We start from the raw sequence: 19,031 nt of genomic DNA, 5'->3' as shown, positions 1-19,031 counted from the left end.
TAGATCATTCTGAATTGCTAGGCTTTTAAATCAACATATTACTTATCTAATATTACATTATTGCTGATTAGAGTACTATAAAAGGTCTTAGAATAAAAAAAAATCCCTAAAAAAAAAACCCATCAGGACTAAGCTCTGTCGCCATCTGGTCGATTCTGAGCAGGTAGTGAAGACCATCTCTACCCAATTTGTGTCCCCTGCTGACGATGCTGCCTGATCTACACTGTGCGTATGTCAACAACTTCATTATCTTCAGTATCGTATGGTTATAATATACAAATGAGACGCAAACCCACAATATGAAATTTGTCATTAAATTAAAGGATTTATATAGTTTTGAATATAATGTAGATCACAGTTGGCAAAGAAGACATTTTAGTATTTCTCTGAGGTTGTTACTATGGTGAGGGGTATTATAGGCTTGCACAAGCTTAATAAACTTTGGTAAGCCTAAAGTGATGGTGCCCATAGCTCCCCCAACATCCAATTGCCCATTGCTCCCCTAGTTTGACTGTTCCCCCAAAGTTTCTACCCAGTTTGGTCTTACCAGTTTCAAGAAGGATCTATCTACAGTCTGGCGCACCAAGTTTACTATATAGCACACCCAATTCAGTACATGAGATACCACCTGAGCTAACCCTAGCATCGCTGGTATCCAAACTTGTGATCCCCCAACAATAGGGTGAAAGCTTTTCTGTTGTATCACTTAGGAGACCACTCCCCAGTGGAGAAGTTTGGTACCGGAGCCTGTACTGCGTGTGGACCTAAGGGTGATTATATCTAATCCATCCCTTTCTGTCTCACACATTAACTCAGGCTCTTTCCACATCATCAAAGTGATATTCCACATTCCCAAAGCCAGTTTCCATGATAATGACATTTTATAAAAATACACAGATACTGTATTGTTCAGGAAGGAGCCACGAGTTAACTCACAGGAATGAAAGAACTTTAGTTCAACTGAACCCCAAGACAACAACAAAGGAACTGATGAAGGAGTTGGACGCATCAGGTACTAAAGCATGAACATCTCCCATTAAGAGAATCCTACATCACTATGTCCTGTCATGCAAGGACTGAAGTTTGCAGGAGATCGCCAGCCTTTTGGAGGAGTGTTCTCTAGTCAAAGGAAACAAACTTTGGACAGTTAGACCATAACGATCAATACTATTTATGGAGGAAAAATGGGTGAGACTTTTAATCTGAAGAACACCATTCCAACTGTGAAGCATGGTGTTGGTAGAATCATATTGTGAGGGTGTATCATTGGAAAAGGGACTGATGGACTTCAGAAAACAGATGACATCATGAGGAAGGAGGGTTATCTAGAAATACTAAAATGACATCTCAAGCCATCAGCCAGAAAGTTAAAACTTGGTCATGACTGGGTTGCAAGACGTTGTAGCAAAATTGATTAAAGGGAACAAAGTAAAAGTGGCCATCACAAAGCCCTGAATCCCAGAGAAAATTTGTGAACAGAACTGAAAAAGTGTGTCTCAGTGAGGAGACCCACAAAGCTGACTGAGTTACACCAGTTCTGTCAGGAAGAAGGGGCAAAAAAAATCCACCAAAGTATCATGAAAAGCTTGTGGAAGGATACAACAACAGTGTAATTCAAGATCGAGTGATTAATAGGCAACAATACCAAACACTGACAAATTGCATGTGAACTTCTAACCCACTGAAAACCTCATCTCATTATCTCTAGCCGCTTTATCCTGTTCTACAGGGTCGCAGGCAAGCTGGAGCCTATCCCAGCTGACTACGGGCGAAAGGCGGGGTACACCCTGGACAAGTCGCCAGGTCATCACAGGGCTGACACATAGACACAGACAACCATTCACACTCACATTCACACCTACGGTCAATTTAGAGTCACCAGTTAACCTAACCTGCATGTCTTTGGACTGTGGGGGAAACCGGAGCACCCGGAGGAAACCCACGCGGACACGGGGAGAACATGCAAACTCCGCACAGAAAGGCCCTCGCTGGCCACGGGGCTCGAACCCAGACCTTCTTGCTGTGAGGCGACAGCGCTAACCACTACACCACCGTGCCGCCCCACTGAAAACCTGTTATAGCAAATAAAATCTGAAATAAATCTTTGTCTTAGCTATTATTTTGAAATGGCCTCTTATGGAAATAAACTAGATGCCCTAATTGCCTTGACCTAGGAAATGTATGGCTATGTGAAAATTGATTTTGAATCTCTTTAGCCGAGGTGTGTATAAACCTTTGGCCTCAACTGTCGATTAACAGTGCATTTGTGTGTTATCTATTTCCTCTTTTAATTAAAGTGTTTTTTAAGTAAAAAGCAGGTGTCTATTTTTAGATTTCTGAATTAATTAAGATTTAATGGATGCTTATTTCTCATCTCATCTCATTATCTCTAGCTGCTTTATCCTGTTCTACAGGGTCACAGGCAAGCTGGAGCCTATCCCAGCTGACTATGGGCGAAAGGCGGGGTACACCCTGGACAAGTCACCAGGTCATCACAGGGCTGACACATAGACACAGACAACCATTCACACTCACATTCACACCTACGGTCAATTTAGAGTCACCAGTTAACCTAACCTGCATGTTTTTGGACTGTGGGGGAAACCAGAGCACCCGGAGGAAACCCACGTGGATACGGGGAGAACATGCAAACTCCACACAGAAAGGCCCTCGCCGGCCACGGGGCTCGAACCCAGACCTTCTTGCTGTGAGGCGACAGCGCTAACCACTACACCACCGTGCCACGGATGCTTATTTATTTATTAAATAAAAAGAGGACTACAATCAGAACATCTCTGTAGCATTACTGACCTGTCTGTAGCTGTAGCTGCTGAGTGGTGAATGGTTGATATTAACACAGAGCTACACACATCTCTAACGTACCCGTGGGTTGGCGCGGACACTGCAGTTAAGGGACGTGTTGTACCCAGCGACGGCAAAGGTGTTGATGAGTGGCTGCGTGAACTTGGGTGCCTCTGTGAAGTCATAGTTGATGTATTCTGGGTTCTTCAGATTCATACCTGAGAAAGAGTGACAGGAGGCGGAAGAGGGAGAGGAGGAGGAAGAAAAGAGGGGAGATGGATAGTGGGAGTGTGCATGATACGGGCCAAGCACTGTATCATGGGGGAATTTCCCTTATGTGATGAAGAAGAGACAACACCGATTTAGTTTAACATTAGCCCTTTAAAAGCACAGTGTGCAATATGGCTATTATTTTTTTGTTTGTAATACATAACAAACGGCTTCTCATACATCTTACGATTGTACAATTTGCAGGTTTATATATTTTTGTCCAAATAAGCAACAAAAACGAGGAGATAAACAGATGGAGAAAGGTACACTGCAAAACGTAACATCTTATAAAGTGAAAATATCTTGAATATAGTCACATTTATCGAGTATTTCTTATTACAAGATTACAGTCAATCAAGGATATAATTATTAAACCAATATGGAGAATTTTTTTCAAATTTCAAACTGGAAATAGTTCTGTTCTATTGGTAGCTAATTTTAAGCATTTATTTCAAGAAAGAAGCAAAAATTTCTGCCAAAAGAAGAAGAAATTTGCCATGTCTGCACTGGCTAGCACTCAAAACTCCACTTCCCAGTATTCACAGCAGCTTTCAAATATGGCTTCCATGGACTACAATACCCATCCTGAAATTCACCACTCAAACTCCCTCAATTACTGATTGCACACACCTCGACTCAGTCACCACAGCACTCAGTCTTTGCAAAGTAAATACTCAGGGTTGGGTTTGCTGATGACGTTGCACTTTAGGGCTAAAGAGCGAGTTTAAAGACACTCTTAAGCAATGAATGCTGTCTCCGTACATGCTTTTCCTGAACTCACTCGTAAGAAGAACTCTTAAACGTAGCGTTGCTAAGAGCTTCTTTGCACCATGTGTCCTCCCTAAAGGCATTATGCTTGATTCACACATTGGCGTTTCAGCCTTGCGTATGTACGGCATATCAGGGTACATGGCAGTAAGAAAGAAACGTCACAGCATCGCCAACTTACATAGCTCATACTCTAGGATGCGTAACATGATCTCCTTGTACGCCAGAGTGTGGTGTATTTTTAAGTCCGCAGTTAAAAATCTGTAGCACATACATAGCAGCTTTGATACACCACACATACATCATGTGTACGCCGTAAAAATGAAACCTACACAGCAGGCATGTTGCTCGAATACCTATTACGCCATACGAACACTTTAGTTGACCTGTGTCCCCCTTGACGGGAGAGAAAATCCGCCACCACCATCTGTGCCCCCAGCCTGTGGACCACCTCGAACTTAAACGGTTGGAGTGCCAGATACCAACGGGTGATCCACGCGTTGGCATCCTTCATGGGGTGGAGCCACTGTACCGGATCCGGTGCTCTGTCCACTGGACCAGATCTGGTGCTCCCTTTTTAGTGAGATCAGTCAGCGGGCTGGTGACGTCAGAATAATTAGGTATAAACCTACGATAGTAGCCAGCCAGCCCCAGGAACTGTCTCACCCCCTTTTTGGTCTTGGGCCTTGGGCAGGCCGCAATCACTGCTGTCTTATTGATTTAGGGACGCACCTGCCTATTGCCCAAGTGGAAGCCCAGATACCATACTTCCACCCACCCAATCGCACACTTCTTTGGGTTGGCTGTGAGACCTGCTCACCTCAGGGACCTAAGGACGGCCCGTAGGTGTTCTAAGTGCCGTAGCCAGTCATTACTATAAATAATGATCTCATCCAAGTATGTGGCTGCATAGGTGGCGTGGGGGCGGAGGACCCTATCCATAAGCTGCTGGAATGTAGCGGGCGCCCCAAAAAGCCCAAAAGGAAGTGTGATGAACTGGTTTAAGCCAAACGGTGTGGAAAAGGCCATTTTCTCTTGGGATAGTGGAGTCAAGGGGATCTGCCAATATCCCTTTGTCAAATCCAGTGTCGAATAAAAACGAGCTGTGCCTAGCCGATCGAGCAACTCGTCAATACGAGGCATTGGGTATGCATCAAATTTAGACACCGCGTTGACTTTTCTATAGTCCACACAGAACTGGACCGACCCGTTGGCCTTGGGAACCAAGACCACCGGGCTGCTCCAGTCACTGTGGGACTCCTCGATGATGCCCATTTCGAGCATGGCCTTGAGTTCTTCCCGAACCACCTTTTTTTTGTGTTCAGGCAGTCTGTAAGGGCGGCTGCGCACTACTACCCCTGGGGACGTCTCAATGTGGTGTTCTATGAGGTGGGTGCAGCTGGGCAGGGGCGAGAACACGTCAGAAAATTCTGTCTGCAACAGGGTGACCTCCGTGAGTTGGGTCGGGGAGAGGTGGTCTCCACAGGGGATCAGAGCGGTGGGCGATATCAATTTTCCTTTTTGAACCTCCGGCCCCAGCTCTGCCTTCTCTGGAACCACCGACACCAATGCCATTGGGACCTCCTCGTTCCAAAGTTTTAACAGATTGAGGTGGTAAATCTGTAATGCCCCACCCCGTCCGTTCGCCTCACCTCATAGTCGACGTCCCCGACTCGGCGTGTGACCTCAAATGGTCCTTGCCACCTGGCGATCAATTTGGAGCTCGACGTGGGCAACAACACGAGCACTTTATCTCCCACTGTGAATTCCCTAAGGCACGTGCCCCTGCCATACAGACGGACTTGACATTCTTGGGCCTGCTGCAAATTCTCCTGGGTTAGGTGCGTGAGTGTGTGGAGTTTGGCTTGCAGGCCGATAACGTATTGAATTTCATTTTTACTTGTTGAAGGTCCCTTCTCCCAATTTTCACGCAGCACATCTAGAATGCCACGCGGCTTATGCCTGTATAATAATTCGAACAGGAAGAACCCTGTGGAGGCTTGCGGGACCTCTCGCACTGCGAATAACAGGGGCTCGAGCCATTTATCCCAGTTGCATGTGTCCTTGCTTACAAATTTCCGAATTATGTTCTTGAGGGTGCGATTGAACCGTTCGACTAAGCCATCCGTTTGTGGGTGATAAACGCTGGTGCGGATAGGCTTAATTCCCAGTAACCCATACAGTTCGTGCAGTGTGCGTGACATAAACGTAGTGCCTTGATCAGTCAGAATCTCTTTGGAGATTCCAACTTGGGAGATGATGCAGAAGAGTGCTTCTGCAATATCACGTGCTGAGATATTGTGAAGAGGCACTGCTTCCGGATATCGCATTGCATAGTCCACAAAAACTAAAATAAAGCGATATCCTCATGTTGACCGATTTAATGGCCCGACAAGATCGACCCCGATTCTTTCAAACGGGTCTCGATTAATGGCAGAGGGCACAAAGGCGCTTTTGGAATGGCTGCAGGATTTACTAACTGGCATTCGCGGCACGCCGTACACCACCTACGGACATTGCCGCGAATCCCTGGCCAATAGAACCAGGCCATTATTCGGGCTAGTGTCTTATCCTGCCCCAAGTGTCTGGCCATGGGATTAAAGTGAGTCGCCTGGAATATAAATTCCCGGCGGCTCTTTGGGATTAAAAGCTGTGTTATCGGTTCCTTAGTCTGAGTGTCCTGTGTCACTCGGTATAACCTATCCTTAATAATGGAGAAATAGGGGAAGGACAGGGTGGCATTTGGCTGGAGCGTTTGATCATTGATTACTCTCACTTGGTCAAATGCATGCCGCAGAGTTTCGTCTCGAGACTGCTCCAATGGGAAATCCGCGAGGGATTCCCCGAGAGAGGGAGGAGGAGCCTGCTGCTCCTCACTCTGACGCGGAGGTCGGCGTAGACCAGCCGGCTGTCGGCGGGGAGCTGTAGTGCGGCCAGCTGCGCATCGCCCATTAGCAGGGGGAGGAGGCGCGCCACGCGCTGTTCCACTGGCCAACCCCACGCCTCTGCTGCCTGCTCAAAAAGAGCAAGGAAGGCTTCGGGGTCGTCCTGCGGACCCATCTTCGTTAGGGTGAGGTTGGAAGGGTCCGTGGCGGTGGTGATGGTGGACCCCGCCGACACAAGCAGATGCCAGAACGCCTGGTGATCTTCCTGCTGCACCAGCACCAGGGCTTCGAACCGCTGTTCCTGCTCCTTCCAGAGGGCGACCAGCACCTGGTGCTGGCTCTGTTGGACCGTGGTGAGGACATGGACCAGGTCCTTGAAGGGGGAGGACTCCATGAGGCTGTTCTCTTCTGTACTCCGTCCCGGGTTTCGGCACGACTGTAGGAATAGTTGAAGGTGGGTGGAGCACAGAAGCACGGCAGGCCAGAACTGAGTTCTCCCAAAAAACTTTTATTTGCGCTTTTCAGCGTCTTATTTCACTCGCCCACACACACATACGCGCGCGCACACAAGTGTCCAGGTTGGGGAGAGCTCCCTTCCTCTGCTCTCCCTCTCCTCTTATAGGGCGCGGTCACTGGGGAAGACACACAAACACAGGTTAATTCCCATCCGGTGCAGTGATTCTGCCACTTACCTTCCCTGACTCTGCCCTCCATTCGCAGACCGATGCATGACCACGCCCCCGCTGCCACACACATATATTTACAGTGGTGCTTAAAAGTTTGTGAACCCTTTAGAATTTTCTATATTTCTGCAAAAATATGACCCAAAACATCATCAGATTTTCACACAAGTCCTAAAATTAGATAAAGAGAACCCAGTTAAACAAATGAGACAAAAATATTATACTTGGTCATTTATTTATTGAGGAAAATGATCCAATATTACATGTCTGTGAGTGGCAAAAGTATGTGAACCTTTGCTTTCAGTATCTGGTGTGACCCCCTTGTGCAGCAATAACTGCAATTAAATGTTTCCGGTATCTGTTGATCAGTCCTGCACACCGGCTTGGACGAATTTTAGCCCATTCCTCCATACAGAACAGCTTCAACTCTGGGATGTTGGTGGGTTTCCTCACATGAACTGCTTGCTTCAGGTCCTTCCACAACATTTTGATTGGATTAAGGTCAGGACTTTGACTTGGCCATTCCAAAACATGAACTTTATTCTTCTTTAACCATTCTTTGGTAGAACGACTTGTGTGCTTAGGGTCGTTGTCTTGCTGCATGACCCACCTTCTCTTGAAATTCAGTTCGTGGACAGATGTCTTGACATTTTCCTTTAGAATTCGCTGGTATAATTCAGAATTCATTGTTCCATCAATGATGGCAAGCCGTCCTGGCCCAGATTCAGCAAAACAGGCCCAAAACACGATACTACCACCACCATGTTTCACAGATGGGATAAGGTTGTTATGCTGGAATGCAGTGTTTTCCTTTCTCCAAACTTAACGCTTCTCATTTAAACCAAATTGTTCTATTTTGGGCTCAGCCATCCACAAAACATTTTTCCAATAGCCTTCTGGCCTGTCCATGTGATCTTTAGCAAACTGCAGACAAGCAGCAAGTTTTTTGGAGAGCAGTGGCTTTCTCCTTGCAACCCTGCCATGCACACCATTGTTGTTCAGTGTTCTCCTGATGGTGGACTCATGAACATTAACATTAGCCAATGTGAGAGAGGCCTTCAGTTGCTTAGAAGTTACCCTGGGGTCCTTTGTGACCTCGCCAACTATTACACGCCTTGGTCTTGGAGTGATCTTTGTTGGTCGACCACTCCTGGGGAGGGTAACAATGGTCTTGAATTTCCTCCATTTGTACACAATCTGTCTGACTGTGGATTGGTGGAGTCCAAACTCTTTACAGATGGTTTTGTAACCTTTTCCAGCCTGATGAGCATCAACAATGCTTTTTCTGAGGTCCTCAGAAATCTCCTTTGTTCATGCCATGATACACTTGCACAAACATGTGTTGTGAAGATCAGACTTTGATAGATCCCTGTTCTTTAAATAAAACAGGGTGCCCACTCACACCTGATTTGTCATCCAATTGATTGAAAACACCTGACTCTAATTTCACCTTCAAATTAACTGCTAATCCTAGAGGTTCACATACTTTTGCCACCCACAGATATGTAATATTGGATCATTTTCCTCAATAAATAAATGACCAAGTATCATATTTTTGTCTCATTTGTTTAACTGGGTTCTCTTTATCTACTTTTAGGGCTTGTGTGAAAATCTGATGATGTTTTGGGTCATATTTATGCAGAAATATAGAAAATTCTAAAGGGTTCACAAACTTTCAAGCACCACTGTATTTACCTGAGTGGCAGGACCAAGCGATAATATAGTCGGGATTAAAGTTGTGGTGTGACTGCTCCAGACTGGAAATAAATTCAGGCATGGGTATAGTCATAGTTGTAGTTATAAGTATACAGTGTCTTGCAAAAGTATTCATCCCCCTTGGTGTTTGTCCTGTTTTGTCGCATTACAAGCTGGAATTAAAATGGATTTTTGGAGGATTAGCACCATTTGATTTACACAACATGCCTACAGCTTTAAAGGTGCAAATTGAGGTTTTATTGTGACACAAACAATAATTAAGATGAAAAAACAACAGAAATCTGGAGTGTGCATAAGTATTCACCCCCTTTCGTATGAAACCCCTAAATAAGAGCTAGTCCAACCAATTCACTTCATAAGTCACATAATTAGGTGATTAAGATCCACCTGTGTGCAATCAAAGTGTCACATGATCTGTCATATGATATCTGTATAAATCAACCTGTTTTGGAAGGACCCTGACTCTGCAACTCTACTAAGCAAGCAACATGAAAACCAACGAGCCTCCAAACAGGTCAGAGACAAAGTTGCGGAGAAGTATAGATCAGGGTTGGGTTATAAAACATCTCAAACTTTGAATATCCCAGGGAGCACCATTAAATCCATTATAGCAAAATGGAAAGAATATGTCACCACAACAAACTTGACAAGAGAAGGCCATCCACGAAAACTCACAGACCCGGCAAGGAGGGCATTAATCAGAGATGCAACAAAGACACCAAAGATAACACTGAAGGAGCAGCAAAAATCCACAGCGCAGATGGGAGTATCTGTCCATAGGATCACTTTAAGCTGTACACTCCACAGAGTGGGACTTTATGGAAGAGTGGCCAGAAAAAAAGTCATTGCTTAAGAAAACACATTTGGTGTTTGCCCGACAGCATGTGGCAGACTCCCCAAACACATGGAAAAAGATTCTTTGGTCAGATGAGACTAAAATTGATCTTTTTGGCCATCATGGGAAATGCCATATGTGGTGTAAACCCAACACCCTGAGAACACCATTCCTACAGTGAAGCATGGTGGTGGCAGCATCATGCTGTGGGGATATTCTTTATCTGCAGGGACAGGAAAGCTGATCAGGATTGAAGGAAAGATGGATGGCACTAAATACAAGGTGATTCTGGAGGAAAACCTGTTTGAGTCAGCCAGAGGTTTGAGGCTGGGATGAAGGTTCACATTCCAGCAGGACAATAACCCTAAACATACTGCTAAAGCTACACTGGAGTGGTTTAAAGGGAAACATTTAAACGTCTTGGAATGGCCTAGTCAAAGCCCAGACTTCAATCCAATTGAGAATCTATGGCATAACTTGAAGATTGCTGTGTACACCAACACAACCCATCTAACTTGAAGGAGTTGGAGCAGTTTTGCCTTGAGGAATGTGCAAAAATCCCAGTGGCTAGATGTGCTAAGCTAATCGAGACATACCCCAAGAGACTTGCAGCTGTAATTGTGGCAAAAGGTGGCTCTACAAAGTATTGACTGGGGGGGGGGGGGATACCTATGCACAATCCAGATTTCTGTTTTTTCATCTTAATTATTGTTTATGTCACAATAAAACAACAATTTTCACCTTTAAAGTGGTAGGCATATTGTGTAAACTTACACAACTTACATATTGTGTAAAGCTTGTAAGTCACGTCGTTGATGGGTTTTAAAGGTGCCGAAATATTTGGCACTGAGTTTCTTGCAGGCTTGTGGGCTCCTGATATCCTTGGCTGATAGCCGCACTTGGTCACCTGGGTTATATTGGGAGGTTTCCCCTTTGTAATGGTCAGGAAAGTGCTTGTACCTTTGCACAACTTGCTCTAAGTGCTGATGGACACTCTCACACACTTGTTCACTGCATTTGAATCACTCATCGACTGCAGGTATGTCGGTGGGAGAATCATCCCATGGGAAGAGGGGCGGTTGATAGCCAAGGACAAATTGGAAGACAAAACCAAAACGTGAGACAATGGCAGAATCGATAGGCAGGCAAGGATTGGTTGAGGCACAAACAGGATATCAAAGGCAGAGGCAAAAGAGCAAAATCCCAAAATATGTACCAGATAAATAATGCAGGAATCAAAGTTTTGGTAATGTCAGACCAACAAAACTGGAGTGGGTTTCCCAAAAGCCTCTTAATGCTAAGAGCGTCTTTAGCTGCCTCTTAAGAACCATCTTTAAGCTACCGTGGTTTTCCCTGAACACCATTGTAGCCAAAGTAGTACTTTAGTTTGCTCTTAAGTTACGATGGACCTGGATCACTGTTTCACAGCAAAGAATGTCCTTAAGATCTCCCTTGCAGCCAGGACGCTTACAATCAATGGGAAAAAATGGTGTTGAATATGCTGCCCGTGTTAAATTATTTTGCTTGTACAACCCCAATTCCAAAAATGTTGGGATGCTGTGTAAACTGTAAATAAAAACAGAATGCGATACGTAATTTGAAAATCATGAAAACCCTATAGTTCATTGAAAATAGTACAAAGACAACATATCAAGTGTTGCAACTGAGAAATTTTATTGTTTTTTGAAAAATATATGCTCATTTTGAATTTGATGTCAGCAACACATTTCAGAAAAGTTGGGACAGGGGCGTGTTTACTACTGTGTTGCATCACCTCTACTTTTAACAACACTCTGTAAACATTTGGGAACTGAGGAGACCAACTGCTGTAGATCTGAAAGAGAAATGTTGTCCCATTCTTTTCTGATATACAATTTCAGCTGCTCAACAGTTTGGGGTCTCCTTTGTTGTATTTTGCACCTCATAATGCGCCAAATATTTTAACTGGGAGACAGGTCTGGACTGCAGCAGGCCAGTTTAGCACCCGGACTCTTTTACTACAGAGCCATGCAGTTGTAATATGTGCAGAAAGTGGTTTGTCGTTATCTTGCTGAAAGAAGGAAGGCCTTCCCTGAAAAAGATTTAGTCTGGATGGCAGCATATTGCTCTGAAACGTGTATATATCATTCAGCATTAATGATGCCTTCCCAGATGTACAAGCTACCCATGTCATGTGCACTAATGCACCCTCGTACCATCACAGATGCTGGAGGACGTGGTGTCCATGATTTCTGAAAAGAATTTCTACTTTTGATTTGTCAGACCTCGGGACAGTTTTCCACTTCGCCTCAGTCCATCATAAAAGAGCTTGGGCCCAGAGAAGGGGGGGGGTCTGGATATTATTTATATCTGGTTTTAACTTACATTTGTGGATGCAGTAATGAAGTGTTTTCACAGACGATGGTTTTCTGAAGTGTTCCTGAGCCCATACAGTGAGTTCCACTACAGACACATGTCTGCTTTTAATGCAGTGTCTCCTGAGGGCCTGAAGATCACAGGCATCCAGTGTCAGTTTTCAGTCTTGTCTCTTGCATACAGAGATTTCTCCAGATTCTCTGAATCTTTTTAATGATATTATGGACCATAGATGATGTGATCCACAAATTCTTTGTGGTTTTACATTGAGGAACGTTATTCTTAAATTGTTGCGTTGTTTGCCCATGCAGTCTTTCACAGAGCGGTGAACCCCGCCCCATCTTTACTTCTGAGAGACTCCGCCTCTCTGGGATGCTCTTTTTATACCCAATCATCTTACTGACCTGTTGCCAATTAACCAAATTATCTCATCTCATTATCTCTAGCCGCTTTATCCTGTTCTACAGGGTCGCAGGCAAGCTGGAGCCTATCCCAGCTGACTACGGGCGAAAGGCGGGGTACACCCTGGACAAGTCGCCAGGTCATCACAGGGCTGACACATAGACACAGACAACCATTCACACTCACATTCACACCTACGGTCAATTTAGAGTCACCAGTTAACCTAACCTGCATGTCTTTGGACTGTGGGGGAAACCGGAGCACCCGGAGGAAACCCACGCGGACACGGAGAGAACATGCAAACTCCACACAGAAAGGCCCTCGCCGGCCACGGGGCTCGAACCCGGACCTTCTTGCTGTGAGGCGATAGCGCTAACCACTACACCACCGTGCCACCCTAACCAAATTATTATTATTATTATTATTATTATTATTATTATTATTATTATTATATTTTAACCATTATGCAACTTTTTCAGTCTTTTGTTGCCCCGTCCCAACTTTTTTGAAACTTTTTGTTGACATCAAATTCAAAATGAGCATATATTTTTTCAAAAAACAATAAAATTTCTCAGTTTCAACCTTTGATATGTTGTCTTTGTACTATTTTCAAAGAAATATAGAGTTTCCATGATTTGCAGATTATCTCATTCTGTTTTTATTCATGCTTTACACAGTGTCCCAACTTTTTTGGAATTGGGGTTGTACATTAATTATGAATTAAATATACACAATTTATGACTATATTTTAATAAGTTATGGAATTATTTGTATTAAATGAAAAATTGTAATGTCACATTGATATTGCCACAAGTAGGCAAGAGATTGTCTAATTAAGGGCCTGGTCCCACAACACCGATAACTATACCTATACAGTGTCTTGCAAAAGTATTCATCCCCCTTGGTGTTTGTCCTTTTTTGTCGCATTACAAGCTGGAATTAAAATGGATTTTTGGAAGGTTTACCTGCCCAGAAACAGTAATTCTGTCACTTCACTGCTCATAGTCCCTCCATTACTGATTGCACACGCTTGGACTCAATCACCACAGCATTCTCATAGCACTCAGTCTTCACAAAGTAAACGCTCAGTTCTTTTGGTCTGACTTTACCAAGCCTCTGATTCCTGGATTGTTTATCTGGTTTTGTCAATTTGTTAATTGGTCTTGACAAATGGTTCTGTATTTTACTCTTTTTCCTCTGCCTTTGATATCCTGTTTGTGCCTTGCCTGAACCTTGCCTACCTACTGATTCTGCCGTTGTCTAACCTTTTGGATTTGTCTGCCTGATTGCCTGAATAAACTCTCTTTTGGCATTTATATTGGTATGTTGCCTGCATTCCTGACAAAAATACAGTATAAATGAGATCAAGGACTTTAAAGCATGTTGAAGCATTTATGCTAGCACTTTTCCCCCCAATGTAGGATTCCAGGCATTCGGGTTACAGATGTACTGTACAGTCAGTTATCTGGAACAATGCAGAGTATGAGCAGATAAAACATTGTTTCAAGGAAAACATACAATGTTTTATAGATTTTTCATTTTTACCTCATCAGCTAGATATTTGTTAGGAGAGTCAAGACAACTACAGTGAAACTGATAGGAAAGGAAATCAACACACATATGGTTACACGAGTGAAGGCTGCATGGTTGGCTCTGCTTAAGCCAGTAACAACTTTACGGCAGGGGTGGACAGTAACAAAGTACATTTACTTGAGTACTGTACTTAAGTACACTTTTTGAGTATCTGTACTTTACTTGAGTATTATTTATTTATTTTTGGAAACTTAAGACTTTAACTTCACTACATTTGAAAGACAAATATCGTACTTTTCACTCCACTACATTTCTATCAAGGTCCTCATTACTTGTTACTATGAAGCAGCTTTGAAAGTGGATGTTTTCTAAAATGTGATTGGGTTTTTTTTGCAGGTGACACTGAGACAGCCTATCAGTAATCATTAGGGTCACGTCATGTCCATAGACTGTATAAAATCAAGTTCAATGATTTCCCAGTAGTATTATTTGAACAAGATCAGTTGATGGCAGAATGGAAGGAGGCGGTTCTTCTGGAGAATGCATGCACCCATGGCCCATGAACCCATGTTTCAGTTTTCTGAAAGGATTACAGATTCATTTCGTTTTAAATGTTTGCTTTGTTTGCTTAAAACAAACCACATCACGGCCTACAAAAACTTGCCGTCCAACCTGCAGAAGTATATTGAGGGATATAAACGTTTTATTTCAAGAGAAAGCTTGCAATGAAGGTGTCTGTCCTTTTAGAGCTAGCGATAACGTTGCAGTAGCTATGCAGTCTGGTTAGTCAAAGGACTTTCTATGGATTTGCCCACCAAGTTGCTGTAGCCTTGTCCACGGCTAACGATAACACACAGCTAGTGAATGTGGACACTATTAGTTAGGATGTAAAAACGGAGTTACGCTAACATGAATAATGTTAACTTACCTGAAGTGCTTTCAGAAATGTTTTAGCATAATCTTGCCAAACAAAAATAATGTAGAAATCTTTCTTTTCTAGTAGCGTTAGCTACCCAATATGATTTTGAGTTTGAAAAGCGTTTGCTAGCATGTCAGGTGGAGTTTCACTGACTAGCTAGCTTAACGTTAAACCACCATGATGGCACAACATACATTAATTTTGTAAATCCAGTCAGTTGCTTCAGAGGCATTAGGTATTATAAGCGCTGTGGCAATAATACAACAATGCATTGACAGAAAATGTACTTTTAATACTTAAGTATTTTTAAAAGCAAGTACTTCAGTACTTTAACTTAAGTAAAAATTTGACTGTACAACTTTCACTTGTATTGGAGTAGCATATGACCAGTGGGATCTGTACTTTGACTTAAATAATGAAGTTGGGTACTTTGTCCATCTCTGCTTTACGGAGATTGTCAAGCCACAAGGGAGTCAAAACTTACCCTCCTTCACTATGACTGCTGTATCTTTAGTGGTGGTGGCACTCTTGCTCAGGCCCACCATGTTCTCTGAGAAGATCCTGAAGTAGTACTCATTGCCTACTACCAGCTCGCTGATAGTGATGCATGTGCGGTGGTAGTGCTCCACACAGGTGTACCACTCCTGTCGACGCAATAGCCATCCAGATATTATGCAACATTTGTAGATATCGCAATGAGCAAATGAATTCATTAAGACTGTTGTGGTAGTATACATGTTCTTTACCAGAAGCAAAAGTAGTTCATGCCAGGGAACAAAAAGTTTTATATACCATGGTCTTTTTATCTGCCTTCTGGATGGTGTATCCTGTTATGGGGGCATTGCCACTATCCTTTGGTGGCGTCCAGTCCAGAGCTACATTCTCACCCCAGACCTCTTCAATTCGAACACATTGTGGAGGACCAGGAAGATCTGAAGGAGAGAAGATCAAAAAAGGAAAATTGTTTTAACATAATCTAGGCTATTATGTAGCAGTTAAGGCAGTTAAGACTACCTACGTTTTTGACCAACATACAGTATTCTAATCAAATATTCCAGTTAAGTTTCTTTTCAAAGAGCCTGATTGCTAACCCACGATCTGGATGTCCAGGATGGCTGTATCTGTATATTTTTCCACTTCCACAGTCATCTTATATTTCCCAGAGTGCTTGCGCTCTGCTTTGCGAATGAAGATGATGCTGTCGCACTCTGAGTTGCGGATGTTGACCTGTGTTGGGTCAATAGCCTCATCGTCCTTCAGCCAGGTGACCTTTGGCCTGGGCTTGCCCTGGGCAAAACATTTTACAAATGGCAACCTGATTATGCCAAATCTAGTTTTTTTGTTTTGTTAAATTCCAGCGCTAATACACAAATTTCTTTTGTGTGCTTTCCTTTCTGTTCATTAGCGATCATTGCCTTACCATGAATGGCACAACGAGGTTAACTTGTTCTCCAACCTTGCGCATGTACGTCTGCTTCAAGTGGCGAGGGACACGAATCCTAGGAGCCTCTACAAGACGCAAATTTCATAATCTACTTCACCACCTACAATACCATCTCCATGTTTATACTATTCTTTATACATATGAGTTAAGTTCATAGCAATTCAATTGTCAACATTACTTTTCATATTAACTTATTCCAAAATCTAAAACATATGTGCTTGCATTTTATAATACTAAAAACAGGAGCTGCAGTTGATGTAGCTCACCAACGACCTCTTTGACCAGGACAGAATGTTGAATGGTGCGCGGCTGGCTTTCACCGGCTTTATTAATCGCCTTCACTCGGATTAGGATCTTGGACTCTGGTATCAGGCCTGTGATGGTGTATTTGGTTTTGTCAGTCAGTTCATCATTGGCAACTATCCATTCATCGGCTGTGGAAACAAAAAATAGTTCAGCTATTATGTAGCCACTTTCTGAGACCATTTCATCAAAATGACTTCATGTCAACTCTGAAGTCCAGCTTCATTACACCCAATTATCAGATCTCACAAGATGATGAATAAAGGCGCAATACGTACAATTATTATTATTATTATTATTTTAAACTGTTGCTCCATATCACAATATGATTGCTCAAGTAAAATGGAAATAATGACTTTATAGCAAAGTATTTTGTAGTATACTACTTTAGTTTTGGCAGCATTTATTATTTATTAGTGTTACTGATAGAACATGTGACAAAGTTGTATACGCAGGTCTGCATTTATGTCTTACTTCCTTCAATGCAGTATTCCACACGGTAGCCATCTAACCCGGCAGCACCGATGGTTTCGGGAGGACGCCACTTCACTGTCACAGTTGTATCTGTCACCTCATCAACCACCAGCATAGTGGGCTCACTGGTGACAGCTTGAAAGAAAAAAGAAAGAGATAGATAGAGAGAGAGAGAGGTCTGTCTGATTTGCGATTTTCATACTAGCTGTATATAACAACACTTTTAGATCATTTTATATATTGTTTGCATGTTGCAATGGATAATCAAATATATAACAACATTGTGAAAATCATCTATGAACAATAAAATGATTGTAAACATAGTTCCTACGTGCCCCCACACCCCCCCACCACCACCACCCACCCACCCCACCCCATCCACACACCAGTGGTAGTTATATCTCTCTGGCATGTTCTCCCAGACTCTCCTTGGACTGGACTGGATCCTGATCTCCTAAACTTTTAATTCAAGTATAATAATGACATGTTTAATGTCCTCTAAATCTCAGGCTTGTGCTGTGTGTAGAGTGGGAATACTTTGGATCGCTGGAAAGCAACAGCTGCAAAAGGGGTGTCTGAAGGGCAAGTTCAAATATGGTGATGGCATCATGGTATATCTGTTGCTGTCTGCTATGAAGGGATCTGTTAGGATTGTGTACTATTCTCTTATGTAAAAATACATAAAGGGTGCAACATAACCAGGCATAAGTACTTATAGACAGGTGGAAGCACTGGAGACGTAATGAAGACCAGCAAGCTCAAAGGTGTGAAAGGCGTGGTACTCACCAAGGGGAATAAAGGGTTTGGATGGATCACTGGGCTTGGAAACACCGATCGCATTAACAGCAAAAATCCGCACCTCATATGGCACACCCTCAATCATCTTCTTCGGTTCAAATGTGGTCTCTTTGCAGAGGTCAAAGTTAAGTCGCATCCACCTGGAGCTCTGCTTCTTCTTCCTCTCAATGAAATATCCTGAGGGACAGAAGAGCACAGCTGTAAGGGCAATGCTGCTGTTGGAGGAGCGGCTTTTCAATGCTGATTTGTGCAAAGATTGGGATTTGGCTATAGATGAAGGTGTCTACACATTGTATAAAAGGGCCTCCAACTGGAAAAAAAAATTTACACAAAACAATTATACTGTATATAAAATATGTGTAGTATGTTTGATGTAGCTCCGGTTTCCTCCCAAAGACATGTGGATTTGGTCAACTGGCTACTCTAAATTGCCCATAGGTGTGTACACAATTCTGTCTCTCCGTGTTAGCCCTGCTATAGATTGGCGACCTGCCCTGGGTGTACATCATCTTTTGTTGAACATCAGCTAGGATTGAACCCTCAGTAGGATAAGCGGTATAGCTAATGAATGGATGGATGAATGTTTGATGTGTTCCACTTACCCAGGATAGGAGAACCCCCATCATAAAGAGGAGGATCCCATGTCATTGTACACCAGTCACCACCAACTGTAGGAACCAAGGGAGCCCCAGGAGGATCAGGTATATCTAGAACACAGATATGAGAAAAAGCATGTATGTCTTTTTAACCAACTGTGTATATAAACCATCACCAACCTGGTAGCTTCAACTAATACAAATTGATCTACACAATAATGTCAAAGATTTTATTGACTACAGCAAAA

At 43.1% G+C, this 19,031-nt stretch overlaps 1 protein-coding gene across 1 annotated transcript in view; it reads right to left on the bottom strand.

The window, feature by feature from the left end:
* mybpc1 (myosin binding protein C1) overlaps window positions 1-19,031 on the bottom strand; it is a 78,213-nt gene that overhangs the window by 10,586 nt on the left and 48,596 nt on the right. The window contains exons 24-32 of the mRNA XM_060914290.1: window positions 18,790-18,894; window positions 18,176-18,364; window positions 17,390-17,524; window positions 16,879-17,046; window positions 16,589-16,677; window positions 16,260-16,455; window positions 15,961-16,100; window positions 15,653-15,812; window positions 2,884-3,020 (exon numbers count right to left, since the gene is read on the bottom strand). Coding sequence (XP_060770273.1) covers window positions 2,884-3,020; window positions 15,653-15,812; window positions 15,961-16,100; window positions 16,260-16,455; window positions 16,589-16,677; window positions 16,879-17,046; window positions 17,390-17,524; window positions 18,176-18,364; window positions 18,790-18,894 — 1,319 coding nt within the window. The remainder of the gene's footprint in view (window positions 1-2,883; window positions 3,021-15,652; window positions 15,813-15,960; window positions 16,101-16,259; window positions 16,456-16,588; window positions 16,678-16,878; window positions 17,047-17,389; window positions 17,525-18,175; window positions 18,365-18,789; window positions 18,895-19,031) is intronic.

The sequence above is a fragment of the Neoarius graeffei genome, chromosome 2 (genome assembly GCF_027579695.1).
Source record: "Neoarius graeffei isolate fNeoGra1 chromosome 2, fNeoGra1.pri, whole genome shotgun sequence".
Classification (NCBI taxonomy): domain Eukaryota; kingdom Metazoa; phylum Chordata; class Actinopteri; order Siluriformes; family Ariidae; genus Neoarius; species Neoarius graeffei.
Note: the sequence above shows the minus strand (reverse complement) of the source record. Positions and strands in the feature narration are given on the sequence as shown.